A 15586-nucleotide genomic window follows, 5' to 3' on the forward strand; every position below is an offset into this window, starting at 1 on the left:
ACACACAACTTTAAACAGGTTCAACCCAAATCCCACACGTTAACCAGAACTGTTTATATTTCCTTTGCTAAATATTAGGATAAGCCATTGGGTAGATGTGGCAGCAAGATATTTGGCCAGGTGGGTAGTTCAGATAATGTGCAAAATATAATTCTATCTTTATGTTATTGTTGTTTTCTCATTTCTGGCAGGCAGCTGTTTGCACCGAGCTATACTGAAACTCATTATACTAAAACTGGAACCCCCCACACCATCACTTTGAACCACACAGTAAGTATTTCAATATAGCTCCTTTGGCTTTCCAGGCTAAACCTGCATAGGGTTGTACCTATAACGCAATCTGAAGCAGGTCAGTGAGGGAGTGAGAAGTGCAACTTCCTTGGCAGGGTATATGAACCTGGCATGAGGCAACTCCCAATGGAGACATTATTTTGTAGCAGGTTACAGAAGAAAATAAAGACCAGTAGCAAGTTGTTGCCTGCTGTCCCCATGTTTCCTTAGGCTCCCTGGGGACATGCACAACCAGACCATGAAAGGCAAGCTGCTGGCCAGCCTCTAGTTGCCTTTCTGCATTGGAGTGGGTTTCCAACTAAAAACGAGAATAGATGAGTTCATTCTATTTCCATCACTTCCATGTTCAAACTGATCACACTTTTAGACCCAGGTATTCACACTTCACCCACACTTGGACTTTAGTACCCATGTGAATCATACCTGTTTTTAACATTTACCACAAATGGTAAATGGGAATTTTAGGGGAATTTTAGCTGCTATATATGGATTAAAAGGTTGGAAACGGCATGATTACTCAGATTGTAGCCACATGAATTTCATTTAAATAGTTAAGAGTTACATCTATTATCATTGTGTGATGAATATGATTTTTAAAAACCTTTTTGAACAATGGTTTGTTAGTTTTTGTTATCTCCTTCTCTGAGGAAAGAATCTTTATCCAGGATCAGGTCCCCAGATGTTATCTCTGTAGCTCCCCACTGAGCAAGTGGAGTTCAATCTCTTTTTCTTATTATGTTATTCTAATGTTCAGACTTAAATTCCTATAATTTTATATTTATTGTATGGTTGTATATATTATAGTTTACACTATTTCAGCTGGTTAAGTTGATTAGTATTTGAATCCTTTGATGGAAATGTTTCCTCGCTGGTTAGTTTGATAACATGTTTTTCTTTTCTCTCAGCAAACTTTTCTTTTTAATTTTAGTGTCTTCTTCATTGTTCAGGAAAATGACAATAATATTAAGGAAAATGGAACAGATCAAAGGACATAGTGTTCCTACATATTGCAATTTGCAAGCCATCTTTCCAAGAAGAAGAAGATATTAGATTTATGCCCTGTCCTTCTCTCTGAATCTCAGAGTCTCAGAGCAGCTTACAAACTCCTTTACCTTCCTCCCCCACAACATACACCCTTTGAGGTAGGTGGGACTGCGAGAGCTCTCACAGAAGCTTTCAAGGACAGCTCTAGAAGCTATGGCTGACCCAAGGCCATTCCAGCAGCTGCAAGTGAAGGAGTGGGGAATCAAACCTGGTTCTCCTAGATAAGAGTCCACACACTTATCCACTACACCGAACTGGTTCCCCAGTCTACAAAGGCTATTAGCTCTTGTTATAATGTTGGTGCTCAAATTGTGCATAGGAAGATTGTGCTACTTGTGATTTTCTAGATATGCGGGGACATTATTTTGTGTGACTAGGGCAATACATGTATGTTTCAACTTCAGTACACTCAACTGCTTGCCCTACGGGGTTTCAAGTTGAGTGTACCAAAGCTACGGAATATTCACACAAAATAGAGTTGCCAGATCTGTGTTGGAAAATATATGGAGACTTTGAAGGTGGATCTGAAAGAGGGTGGGGTTTGGGGTGGAGCCTCAGCATGTTTCAGTGACATAGAGCCCATCCTTCAAAGCACCCATTTTCTTCAGGTGAGCTGATCTCTGCCAGTTGGAGATCAGTTGTAAAAGCAGGAGATCTCCAGGCTCCACCTGGATGCTGGCAACCCCAACACAAAATGGAACTACATACCTCAGGAGAACTGCAAATAGCAAGATCTTACTTTATACTTTACTTTATCTTACTAACTTTATATATGGTCTGAGGGTCAGAAGTGTGATGACTGAGAGCCATTTTGGTGTAGGAGAGTCAGTTTGGTGTAGTGGTAGTATATGAACTCTTATCTGGAAGAACCAGGTTTGAGTCCCCACTCCTTCACATGCACCTGCTGATGTGACCTTGAGTGAGTCACAAGTTTTCACAGAGCTGTTCCTCTCAAGAGCAGCTTCTGTCAGAGCTCTTTCAGCTCCACCTACCTCACAGGGTGTCTGTTGTGGGGAAGGGAAAGGAGATTGTAAGCCTCTCTGTGACGCCTTTGGGTAGTGGAGGATGGGGTATAAATTCAGTCTCCTCTTCTTCTTCTGGAAAGGGCTGTTATTGGCACTATGTCCTCTCACACGATTCTCACCATCATTTTTTTCCTGTATGAGTCAATAATATGCTATATCTCTGCCTTGCTATTTTGCAAGTGAGTGGTATGTTCCAAGAAAAAATTATATAAATAACTGGGATGGAAGAGCTGACCAAAATGTATTTTCCCCCTCTTTCTTTCTGAATGTTGAGTATGACAGTCGTGGGTAAAGCTTACCCATGTAAAATTACCATATGGTCTGCATTCTATATAGATGCACTTAAATGATATATGATGGTTTATTCACATATAAAGATCGGATATCAGCAGTTTACTCTTCCAAACCTTAAATTGCTGGTTTACTAAGGCTACACATAAATGGTCTGACTTGTGTGTCAGACACTGTTAAATACTGGGTTCGATGCGTTGGAGTTCAACCAGGAACATGCTTTATTAGTAGCTGCACACTAAGACAACATGGTGGGACCAAGACCCTGCTTATATTCATGTAAAAGAAACACACACACACACGATTCCCATACCAAATCACGGCAGTCAAGTTTCGTGCCAAGACCTCTCATTGTTTGCTGCTTTGGGTTCAAATCAATCAGAGTCTCTTGCTTTCCCGCAATTGCCTGGGCACATGAGAAAGTTTCCTCGAAACCTTAAATTCAGTACATAACAGACACATAATAGTTATGTGTGAAAACGTGCTTTACCATTGGTGCCACCACATCCCTTTTGGCTCTTAGTCCTCTGCCATGCATAGTTATTTATATCAGTGGTCCCCAATCTTTTTGGCACCAGGGACCTATTTTGTGGAAGATGATTTTTCCACAGACTGGGGCAGAGCGATGGTTTTGAGATGATACAATTGTGCACTTTATTTCTAGGAAAATCACAAATACTCCCCCCACACACCATTTTTTACTTTTTAACTTTAAATACAAACATACTTTAAAGCATTAACAGTCTTGCAATACTTTGTTGCTGATGCCAGTGCTGCCTGGAGTGGGAGAGTCTACAAAACTAAACTGGAGTGTTTGTCTACAAAACTATAGTCTTCCCCAGAAAAATAGCTACAACTCCTAAGAGGCAGTACAATAATAGAGAAACAGCCAGGTATAGTGGTCAATATGAGCCTACAATTTGGGAGGCTTAAATTCAAAATCCCCAAACTATAAAATAAAATGTGCTGGGTGAACTCTCACACAAACAGTGTGTGTGTGTGGGGGGGGGGGCTCCAGCTTTCCCTTGCAAACAGAGATGGGGCAGGGATAGGAGAGGAAGAGAAACAGACCTTAAGGGCCACTGGGCTCCAACTTACCTTTGCAAACTGAGATGGAGGGGGGGAGGGGAAGGGAAACAGATCTTAACTCTCAAGCTTTCCACAATGCAGGAAGCCTTAGTAGGGCCAGGAGCTGGGGGCAGTGCTTGTGTAGTGCTCCCCCAACCCCACTCGGGCGGCTTCAACTTTCCTTTGCAAACAGAGGAGGCAGGCAGGAAGAACAGCTCTCGTGCAGCCCAGTTGCCAACAGTCCACACACTGGTATCGGTCCATGGACCGGGGGGGGGGGGGTTGGGGACCCCTGATTTATACCATTAAATCTTATTTGATAGCCTATTTGGCATGAGTTTATTGATGTAATTTACATTTGTGTTATCAAAAAAATCCTCAGAATGATCTTGGGACATCAATATTTTATTTTCAGTATGCAGATGCATACTCTGTGTTCAATATTATCTGAGCCTTTGGAAAGTGGCTTTGTGGTAAATACACAAAATACTGTTCTTTCCTAATTTTTGTGGAGTGTGCAATTGACACTAAGAAAGGAAACTGCTAGCTTTCTTAGAGGAAATAGATACTGAACTGTTCCAGACACTTCGAACAGCTTTTTCCCACTTTCCTTTCACCAATAGTGAAGACTATTTAAAGTTTGTCAACCTGTATGTATTTGATATTTTTTTAAAGTATCTGATTCTGATATTTAGGCTTTGTAAACCACAAACATCCTGTGGCTAGACTGATTCAACAAGAAATTGTTCCTTAATGAAAAACTGGTTTTGTCTAAATGCAAATATCATATTCCAAGTGGTTGTTTATTGGAGGATAGACCTATAAATGGCTTCTAGCTATGATGGCTAGACCATCCATGGAAGGATTGCTTCCACCTCTGTTGAAGGCCTTGGCCTCTATGCTCTGTTTGTTTGGCCTCTAGGGCAGTTAGTTGGCTGCTATGTGAAAAAGGATGCTGGACTAGATAGACCATGACAGGGCTTACTTTCCATGTAAGACAGGGCTTAGCTGTGTGTTAATTAATAATCCAATGTGACCCATTCTCTGTCAATGTCTCCTTGGTTCTTTACTGAGGATAGTCATTTCCTTGCCAGTCTCCATGCAGGATGTTGCCTCATTCTTCAGTAATAATACTGAAGCCACCCACTGCAATCTTACTATCTCCCACCCCAATTTCTTCAAGCCAGGTCTTTATCAATGAAGCTTCCAAATGTGTTATATGTTGGATACACATTGCAGTGTCTCAGCGTGCCTGTTACAACCCTTTGCAGAACTATGCTATGTCAGCTGGTTTATGTCCAGAGAAATTTTCCTTGTGAATTACTGGTTGGAAGTACTTTAACTGGCTGGCACTTTGCTGAGACTGCGACCCAAAATGACATTACTAATTATAATTTTAAAATAACAGTTAAATACTATGAGCTCATCTTTCTTGGCACTGCTACCTCTTCACTTCCTTTCAGCATAACGTTTTCTAAGCAAGATTACTATGATGGAATTCTATTGTCAGTTAAGGTCCTAAAAGTCTATTTCTTGCCTTTAATAATGGTGGGAACTCATATAGCATTAGTCTGTGCTTACTGAATTTTTAAAGATCTGAAAACTGGCAATGATCCCACAGCCATGGATATTCAGTAACACATGTGTCACTGTAGTTTGGTTAAAGTATTAGGCTTCCGTCCTCAACATCCTTGCTCTCCATCACATTCAGCTCAGCAGTATGATGCTTGATTGGACTTTATTCATCTGTTATGGGGTTTTTTGATTGAGAAATTGCAGGATAGGAACTCCTGTTAATCTGATTCTAAACTTCAATTAGGGTTGCCAATCTCCAGGTGGGGGCAGGGGATCCCCCGGTTTGGAGGCCCTCCCCCTGCTTCAGGGTCATCAGAAAGCAAGGGGAGAGGTGGGAAATGTCTGCTGGGAACTCTATTATTCCCTATGAAGATTTATTCCCATAGAGAATAATGGAGAATTGATCTGCGGGTATCTGAGGCCCTGGGGGCGCTGTTTGTTGAGATAGAAAACCAAATTTTCCATACAGCATCTAATGCCTCTCCCCAAAATACCCCCCAAGTTTCAAAACAATTGGATCAGGGGGTCCAATTCTATGAGCCCCAAAAGAAGGTGCCCCTATCCTTCATGATTTCCTCTGGAAGGAAGGCATGGAAAAGGTGATGGCCCTTTCAATGTGATGGCCAGAACTCCCTTTGGAGTTCAATGATGCTTGTCATAGCCTTGATCTTGGCTCCACCCCTAATGTCTCCTTGCTCCACCCCCAAAGTCTCCTGGCTCCAGCCCCAAAGTCCCCAGATATTTCTTAAATTGGACTTGGCAACCCTAACTTTAATGTTTTAAAAAGGGATCTTTTGAAGTAATATAGGTTAGTTGAACGCATACAGTTAGTCAGACCACTGGTCTATCAAGGTAAGTACTGCTTATTCTGACTTGCTGCGGCTCTCTAGGGTCTCTGGTAGATGTCTTTGACATCACCTGCTGCCTTATCCTTTTAATTGGAGATTGTGAAGAGTTAACCTGGGACTTTCTTCTCTATGCAAAGCAGCTGCTCAACCACTGAGATGTAGTTCTTCTCCCTAATTTTCAGTGCTGTTCATGGTAGTGGAAAATATCCAGAGGAAATGAGCCTTAAATGTCCCCTTTCTTTTTATATGCTTTTGAGATAACCAATAGTGTGCTGTCAGATATAAATTATCAGGAATTTTAATCAAAACCAAATTTAAAGAAGATGCAGTACCTTACCCACCTCTTATCCAGTGTGTGTGTGTGTGTGTGTATGAGAGAGATAGAACATGCTCTAAAAGAAGGGATGGGGCAAGTACAGTTAGTTGACAGAACAACATCTCTTGACAGTCTCCAATTTTCCTCCCCAGAATCATTGCTTTTACCATGGTGTAGTGAGAGGGATGGAAGATTCCAGCGTGGCACTCAGCGCATGCAGTGGTCTACGGTAAAGTCTAATCTCTCTCACACACATAGAAAACAATATCAAATTAAATCTCAAATTACATGTGCTTCTGGCTTCATGTGTTCTTATAGTTAACCATCACAAGATAGGATGAAGATCAGAAGTTGCTGTGACTTATCAAATGAGAAGATGGGTTTAGGGCAAACAGGCCTGTTTATTACCCATGGTAATTGCTAGTCATCATTTCCATGCTTGTGAGCTTTCAAATACTATGTTGTCTAAGTTGAGACAAATCAAAAGGTACCAGTGAAGTACACAGTAAGATTATACATGCTAGCTGTCTTAGGAAAACCAGGTTTCCCCATTCATTACAGGAGTTGAAGAACTTAGCATATCTAGTGAATTGTCTCTGTATTTTTCTTCATTTTACATTATTACAATATATCTGAGGCTGTGTGTATGCACACAAAAGCTCATACCTTTAATAAAACTTTGTTGGTCTTAAAGGTACCACTGGACTCAAACTTTGTTTTACATTATTACTGTTCATCCTTTGTTCATTGCCTCTTGAGAATGCTGTTTTTTTAAATGCATCTTATGTAAAATGGTAGCAAAGAAAGGATGCACTCATTCTAGTGTTGCCAAGCCTGATCCTGGCAACTGGCAGAAGTGTTGGAGGGGAAGGGACATGGGCATACAACATCACTATGTCGCTTCTGGGGAAAACTGGAAAGTGACATAGAGTAGCTGTAGGAATAGCCAGGAAAACCTGAAGTGACTTGGTATAGCTTTAGGAATTGGTGGAAAGTAGAGTTTCTACCAGTTTCTAGGGCTATACTAAGCCACTTCTGGTTTTTCTACAGGTGACCTAATGGCAACAGTGATGTCTTTGATCATTATTTTTATTTTTCTCCCACCATCACTCAAAGTGGCAGTGGGAACAGATGACTGCCATTGAGAGATGTCTCTCCATAGTGAGAGGTCTAGCAGCCATAGCCATTCCATCCAAAGAAGTGGGCTCTAGTCCAAGAAAGCTTATGCTGGAATGAAGCTTGGTTAGTATTTAAAGTGCCACAAGCTCCTGTTTATTTTTCTTGCCACAGACTAACATGGCTACCCCCTGAAAGTGAAGTATGCCTGATTATGCATCGTTTAGCAGATTATTTGCATAACTGCTTTAGTTGTCCCTCAGATTATTTGCGTAACTGCTTTAGCTGTCCCTGGCAATCCTCTTCCCAGTGTTAAACATCTATATGTGCACCCTCACCCAGTTGGTGCAGAGTTTTGGGCTGGGATGTGATCAATATGCTGATGACTCCCAGCTATATCTGTTGATGTGTGGGTGGCTGGCAAATTTGGCTGAGGGGCTGAAGGCCAGGGTGGGATGGTTGAAACAGATGCAGCTGAAATTAAATAAACTAAAACAGAGGTTTTGTGGCTGAGTGGGTGGGATTCAGGACTGGGGTGTCAACTCCTGGCTCTTGATGGAATGCCTCTAACACTGGCACCATTTGTCAATGTGGTTCTGGATGCCTCCCTATCAGTGGAGGCCCAGATCACAAATTTTACCAGCCGGGCATTCTTTCACCTGTTCCAGGTCAGACAACTGGTCCCCTTCCTGTCTCTCCCTGACCTAGCCACAGTAATGTATGCAGTGGTCACCCTCAGGCTAGACTACTGTAACTCACTCTATGCAGGGCTACCCTTGAGACTGACCTGGACATTGCAGCTGGTCCAGAATGCAGTGGTGTGGGTCATGCAGTGGAGAGGGACGGTTGCTCAGTGGTAGAGCATCTGCTTGGGAAGCAGAAGGTCCCAAGGTTCAATCCCTGGCATCTCCAAAAAAGGGTCCAGGCAAATAGGTGTGAAAAACCTCAGCTTGAGACCCTGGAGAGCCACTGCCAGTCTGAGAAGACAATACTGACTTTGATGGACCAAAGGTCTGATTCAGTATAAGGCAGCTTCATATGTTCATATCACCAGAACCCCAATGGACAGAAGATATTCAACCAGTGCTCTGCCTGCTGCACTGGCTCCAGGTGGAGTATCAGATCAGGTTCAAGGTTTTGGTATTAACCTTTAAGGCCCTAAACATTCTGAGACCTACATATTTACAGGACTGCCTCCCCTGGTATACCCCACAAGAGCATTATGCTCTTCAGAGAACTTACTGGTGATCCCTGGCCCAAGAGACATCTGGCTGTCCTCCACCAGAGCCGGGGCTTTTTTGACCCTGGCCCTGACCTGATGGAACTCTCTGCCTAATGATATCCATGCCCTGGGGGACCTAATGCAGTTCTAGCAGGGCTTGTAAGGCAGAAATGTTCCACCAGGCCAATGGTTGAGGACAGCGATGGTCTCCATATGCCTGGCACCCCCTTTCTTTCCCCTCCCTCCATGGGGTGACAGTATAGCCTGATTATTTAGTGCCACTGTTTTAAATTGTGTGTACAGGGGCGGGTGATCTAAAAGTCCAATTTATAAATAAATAATCTTCATAGGAAGTAGGGTTGCCAAGTCCAATTCAAGAATATCTGGGAACTTTGGGGGTGGAGCCAGGAGCAAGGGTGTGACAAGCATAACTGAACTCCAAAGGGAGTTTTGGCCATCACATTTCAAGGGACCGCACATCTTTTAAATGCCTTCCTTCCATAGCAAATAATGAAGGATAGGGGCACCTTCTTTGGGGGCTCATAGGATTGGACCCCTTGGTTCAATCTTTTTGAAACTTAGGGAGTATTTTGGGGAGAGCCACTGGATACTATACTGAAAATCTGGTGCCTCTATCTCAAAAAACAGGGCCCCCAGTGCCCCAGATACCCGTGGATAAATTCTCCATTATTTTCTAAGGGAATAAGTCTCCATAGGGAATCATGAGTACCCAGCAGACATTTCCCTCCCCCCCCCCGCTTTCTGATGACCGTAAAGCGGGGGGAGGGCCTCCAAACCGGGGGATCCACTGCCCCCACCTGGGGATTGGCAACCCTAATAGGAAGTGATGCTCATTGTATACTGCAGATCACATAGTGCTCATCACATATTGCAGCCAGTCACCCATCCATCCATCCATCCAATCTATTCTATCCTTCTACAACATCCTACTCAGCCATAACACTATAGTTCAGGTTTGCACACATTTATTCCATGTGGGGATCTGATTTCCGAAAATGATTAATTAAAGATACTTCTGTATAAACAGGATGTGTTTTTCTTTCAGTCACCTTCATTCAGAGCCATTTGTAAGCTCTATTGCTGGGCTGCTGTCCAGTCAGGAAACAATTTGTGCCAATTTTTTTTAAATCCCTCAAGAACTTCAAGTCACTTCAGTGTAAACAAACAGTTCAGTGGTGTAAACAAAGTAACCCTTGGCCACTTATGGCTGACAAGACGCAGCCCACACAAAATAGGAAGCATTGCAGGTGCAGCATGACCTACTTTCATCCCTCCTGTTCCTGACGCTTTTCCTTGGCTGCAGAGTCTGACAGCGCTCTCTTTGCACTTGTAGTACAGTCCCCCCCCCACAGCTAGCTAATGTGCATCATGTTGTTTTAAATCCTTTTAGGATTATTGGAAACTAAATAGGCACATGGCTTTACTTCCTGCTTGAATTCTCTGGATGGTGGGGAACTGCAAGAGGAGAGTGTATCTCTCTAGTCCTACAGCAACTTCCTTCTTCCTTTTGTCTGATGTGCTTATAAAAAGCCCCTCTGAGAAAATATTTTCAGCCCTCCTGCATTAAAATATTGCATTAAACTATGTAATAAAAAGGTAAAGGTAGTCCCCTGTGCAAGCACCCAACTCAAGGGGTGACATCACGTCACAATGTTTTCTTGGCAGACTTTTTAAATGGGGTGGTTTGCCTTTGCCTTCCGCAGTCATCTACACTTTACCCCCAGCAAGCTGGGTACTCATTTTACCAACCTTGGAAGGATGAAATGCTGAGTCAACCTTGAGCCGGCTACTTGCTTCCACCAGGATCAAACTCAGGTCGTGAACGGAGCTTGGACTGCAGTACTGCAGCTTACCACTCTGTGCCTTGAGGCTCCTAAACTATGTCATATATACCCATTAATAGGTCTTTATGGGAAACGGATCTTTGTTCAGCCTTTGGCTAAAATAATGAGACAACTTTAGTTTCTACCAGATCCTTGTCAGTCAGGCCAGAGAAGACATTATCAAGAAAACATGTCACACTCATAGCAAAACTGTCAATTTTCTCTTCTGGGGGCGGGGGGTGGGGGGGATCACATTTTAATTATATATGTTTGAGACCATTTGTAAACTTTCTCCACTCCCCAGAATGGGGCTCAAAGGGTCTCACAATAACATCAGCAATAAAATATAGAACAAATTAAATTTTAAAAATCAAACTTCTAATAAGCCTCTCAGATTTAGAGACAAAGCCCAGCCACATGGTAGCTTTGATCTAACTACCTTACTTTGATGAATAACAGAGCTTTAACTATGAGGTTAATACACTGTGGCCCCTCAGCAAACTGAATGAAAGGGTGGCCATTTTTCTTGCTTTCAGAAATACATGTACCTTGCTAAAATGCACTGTCATGCAAAAGATTGAAATATAATTGTGTTTTTGAATAAGTTAGAAAATGTGAGTATCCATAATCATAATCCCCATCCTAAAAACTGAGTGCAAAATCTAGAAATACATTGCTCCCTAGGGAAGGAGGCAAAATAATCTGGATAGCTTCTAAATACGTACACACAAAAAAACTGAAATTATTTCAAGTTTATTATTAATGCTAGTCTCAGTGCTGAGCTTGAAATATTTGTTTTTAGTAATATGAGAAAAGAATAATGCAGGACCCTTGATTGAGAACAATCAGTTTTTATTATTTACTGATGTGACGGTCACCAGTATGTTGGCTTCATTTGGTAACTGAAATAGTAGTCTCGTAACCTAAAGAACAGACTCAATTTTATCTTAAGGCAAAGTTATAAGGACATGAGGTCTCAAGATTTCAGTAGAAATGGTGCAAGGGATTAGCATTTATCAATAGCCTTTGACATCTGTTGAGCAATCTAGCCTTGAAGGTTATATTCAGGTTTCACACATCTTCAAAATGCGAACAATACCTTAAGATTTATTTACACTGTTTAAAATATTTGCATAAGACCCCCTGGCAGCATCCAACACAAACAAAAACATGAGACATATAAATACCTCAACATTTGCATTATGAGCCATATATTTAAAAAACATTTCAAAGTCTTTCTTTTGCTGCAATAAATGTTTCCCAATTTCCTGAATGCCTTGCTATGCTTTGAGCATTTCCTTTACACAATTTCTTGCACATCTTACTTCTCTTTGCTGTAGTTTTGGTCTGAGCTCAATGTAATGGTCAATACATTCAGTTTAAAACACCATCTAAAATCCCTGTGCATTTTGAGATGGAATTACTACAAACCTTTAATGCATTATAAATCCAGCCTAGATCAGTGAGCCCTAGTTTTTGATGAGGAAGTAGAAGGGCTACTTTTTGCAGCCTCAAAGCATCTACTGTGAGCCCTTCCCAAAGAAAACTGGTGAGTATCCTACAGAAGGAACTGTAGTGGAACTGTCATTGAATCCTTATTTGTTATTGAAATGCCAGGGCAGGATCTGATCAGAGGAGACAGTTTCGGTTAGAGGAGTCAGTTTTGACTTTCAAGGGGCCACTGTTCAAATAATCATGCAAAGCTTCACAGTAGCTCCCCAGTTTGCTAGAAGTTGTGCCATGCTGGCAATTTAGAGATTTTTATTCCAGCAAAAGGCCACTAAACTGAAGCAGTAGATGTTAAGTCTATATACTGGATAATTTGTCATGCATTTAAAATATGTAATGCATTAAAAAAACATTTTGATTAGTTATTATTCACCAACTCTTATTTAATTACTCAAGTGTAATGTACTTCATTTCTCTCCCTTTTCCCTATTCCTTAATGGCTAAGTTAACTGAAGTCACAGATGGGTCAGAACTAGACCTGCTCTTCTGTTCCTTAATTACTCTATGGCTTAATATATAATTTAACATTATTATCTTAAATTCTTAGAGATCAAGATAATTTTCATTTTTTCTCATCCTCTGATTTTAACAGTTAGTTACATTTTGATTTTTGAAAATGGCAAATTTTTAAAAACTGGACAATTTTTCCATTTACAAAAATGAAATTCAATAGTGTATGAGTTGTTAACAAGAATAGTTAATTATTTAGACTTTTTTGAACAGTACTACATAGAACCTTTTCTGCAATGGTGTGTTGGCTATGGTGCCCAATGCTTGTATTTAGAATATGCAGTCTGTTCATCCAAAACATTGATCAGAGCATTGTGTTGTTCTGAGAGGGCATCCTGAAAAAGGCTCAGTAATCTCATTTACTGATGGACAATCCATTGCACAGAGATGTTTGTCATTACCAAACATTTCATTGGGGAGCCAGTGATAGGCAACCAGACAGGTCTATGTTGTCTGGGTTCCTAGTGCACAGTTTGAATAGTTGTTTTTAATTTGTCCTTCCATCAAACTCATGGTGATATTGCCCTGACCCGTATAGCCCAGACAAGCCTGATGTAATCAGATCTTGGATGCTAAGCAGGGTTGACTCTGGAAAGTACTTGGATGGGAGACTTCCTTGGAATACTGGCAGTTGGGAGGTGGGAGCAGGCTTTATTCAGCCACCTCCCTGAATATCCTTCAGGCCTCCAGTAGGGGTCAGTCAGCAGAGGTCACCATAACTTCCAGGTGCACAAATGCACACACACACAAAATACAAAACTACCACCCCCCAACCTCAACATAGTTCTTTCCCCCTTAGTTAGATCCTTTCAACAGCCCTGTGAAGTGGGTTATGCCAAGAGACATTAAAGGGTCTGTGTCTGTATATTTTCTGTAATTCTTTTGTCAGGTAAAAGTCTTAAAAGGATTAATCTTGGAACAGGTCATAGCTGTTTTTCTTTGTTTTTTGAATTTGAATTAAGGGTTATCTCTCAGTATTAAAAAGCTAACATTTCCTGGATGGCAATCTCAGGTCAACAATATATTCATGACCTGAGTTGGCTGAGGATGGAGAGCTTGACCCTTTCACAGTCATTCCATCTGATCATGATCCAGTCATTCCCCTCCTCTGAAAGAAGTTGAACATGACTGGTATTGCTTCTGATTGCAAAAACCTCTTTCCATACACAACAGCACCATGATAGCACACTCAAATCTTTCTTTGAGGAAGGGCACCCTCCACTGACAACTAGTTGAATGTTGCTGTGTTTAAGTTTCTCCAGGCTTCATCTCACTCCTGTTCAGCCAGCATCTGACTTGAAGTTATTAACCAGTAAAGAAATTTGTGGCTTTGTTTTGTTTTGCTTTCTTTGGCTGTGAAACCCCTAATCAGAAATTTAGACATTAGAATCTGGATCAGGGTTTTTAGGACCTCACTATCTTACAGGAAAGAAAAGCTTTTTACTTAAGCTTGCTTTTGAATTATAGCTGATGTACATCTCAAAGACGGTTGTATTTTGAGGGTATGAGAGGACAGAGGCTTCCGTGTGTGGCTTAAAGAGGGCTCTATGACACATGGTGTATTCCAGTGAAGGAGAAGGCAATGTTTTGAGGTCCATGAATATTTTAAAATCATAATGAGGGTCTCCAGATTGCGAAAAGTTTGAGAACTTCTGGCTTATACTAAAGCTAGTTTTAATGAACTCAGACTCTATCTGGAATATTTCTCAGTAAATGCCTGACAGTGCCATCCTAAGTAGAGTTTCGATATGCTAGGTCCAATGGACTTAGAAAAGTGTAACTTTGCTTAGGATGGCACAGTGAGTCTATGAATATGTTTATAGTCATAAGTAGCCGTGCAGTATATAGAACCAGTGTTTAAGCAAGACATGGGCCACTTCCAAAACCTTATTCTGTATGGTCTGAAACAAGATGGAAGCACAATTATGTCTTTTCTTGTGCATTAGCATGCAGTATGGTTATTACCTCCAGGCTTGGAAATACTTGGAGATTTTGGGAGTGGAGCCTGAGGGGGGGCTGGTTTTAGGGCATAATGCCAGGCAGTTCAACTTCCAAAGCAGACATTTTCTCCAGGTGAACTAATCTCTACCACCTGGAGATCAGTTGTAATAGCGGAAGATTTCCAGCCTCCACCTGGAGGTTGGCAACCCTAGGTGGAGTGCAGTTAAACCTGCACAACATACATGGGGTTAAATGGTTATTACTTAGTGGTCCAATAACTAAAGGGCGATTTCCCACACAGCTTACCGAGGAGCGAAGTCCCTCCTCACCACGCAGCATCTGCTCGGATTTCCCACCAACTGCTCCGCGGATTCAGGAAGTGCCGCACCTTTTGCGTTGCTAACGTAAACTAGGGTTTTAGCGATTTCCATTTGAGACGCAAAAGGTGCAGCACTTCCTGAATCCGCGGAGCAGTTGGTGGGAAATCCGAGCAGATGCTGCACGGTGAGGAGGGACTTCGCTCCTCGGTAAGCTGTATGGGAAATTGCCCAATGTCTCCAATAAACAGGAACAAATACAAGCTTTTCACAAGTTTCATTCTATTGGCTTTGTTTTTCAGCGGCCTTATAGTACTGAGCAACAACCTCAGCTATATCTTGGAACCACTTCCTCATAAACAGGAGCAGCACTTAATCTACAGGTCTGAACATTTCAAGTTTCCCAGGGGTACCTGTGGATCCGAGCATTCAAGGTCAATGGCCATGGATTGGCTCACTGAGCTGACAGGCCAAGCTGAGTCAAACTATCATAGAGTGAGTACTTAATTGTTCTATTTCATTCTCTAAGGCTTTAGAAAATAATTCCCGTGGCAGCTTTTTTAGATGCTTTAGAGTGTTTTACGCATGCTGTTCCAATGATTCTTACAGCAGCCCTATATGAAAATGCTGTTTATCAGCTAATTTTTATAGAGAACATGAAAGTTGAGA

At 41.6% G+C, this 15586-nt stretch overlaps 1 protein-coding gene across 1 annotated transcript in view; it reads left to right on the forward strand.

Annotated features, from left to right (window-relative positions):
• The window catches only part of ADAM19 (ADAM metallopeptidase domain 19), a 90226-nt gene that overhangs the window by 32527 nt on the left and 42113 nt on the right, over nt 1-15586 (forward strand). Inside the window, exons 4-6 of the mRNA XM_060240243.1 lie at nt 192-270; nt 6611-6687; nt 15220-15412. Of these exons, the coding sequence (XP_060096226.1) occupies nt 192-270; nt 6611-6687; nt 15220-15412 (349 nt within the window). The remainder of the gene's footprint in view (nt 1-191; nt 271-6610; nt 6688-15219; nt 15413-15586) is intronic.

Source organism: Heteronotia binoei, chromosome 5 (assembly GCF_032191835.1).
Source record: "Heteronotia binoei isolate CCM8104 ecotype False Entrance Well chromosome 5, APGP_CSIRO_Hbin_v1, whole genome shotgun sequence".
NCBI lineage: Eukaryota > Metazoa > Chordata > Lepidosauria > Squamata > Gekkonidae > Heteronotia > Heteronotia binoei.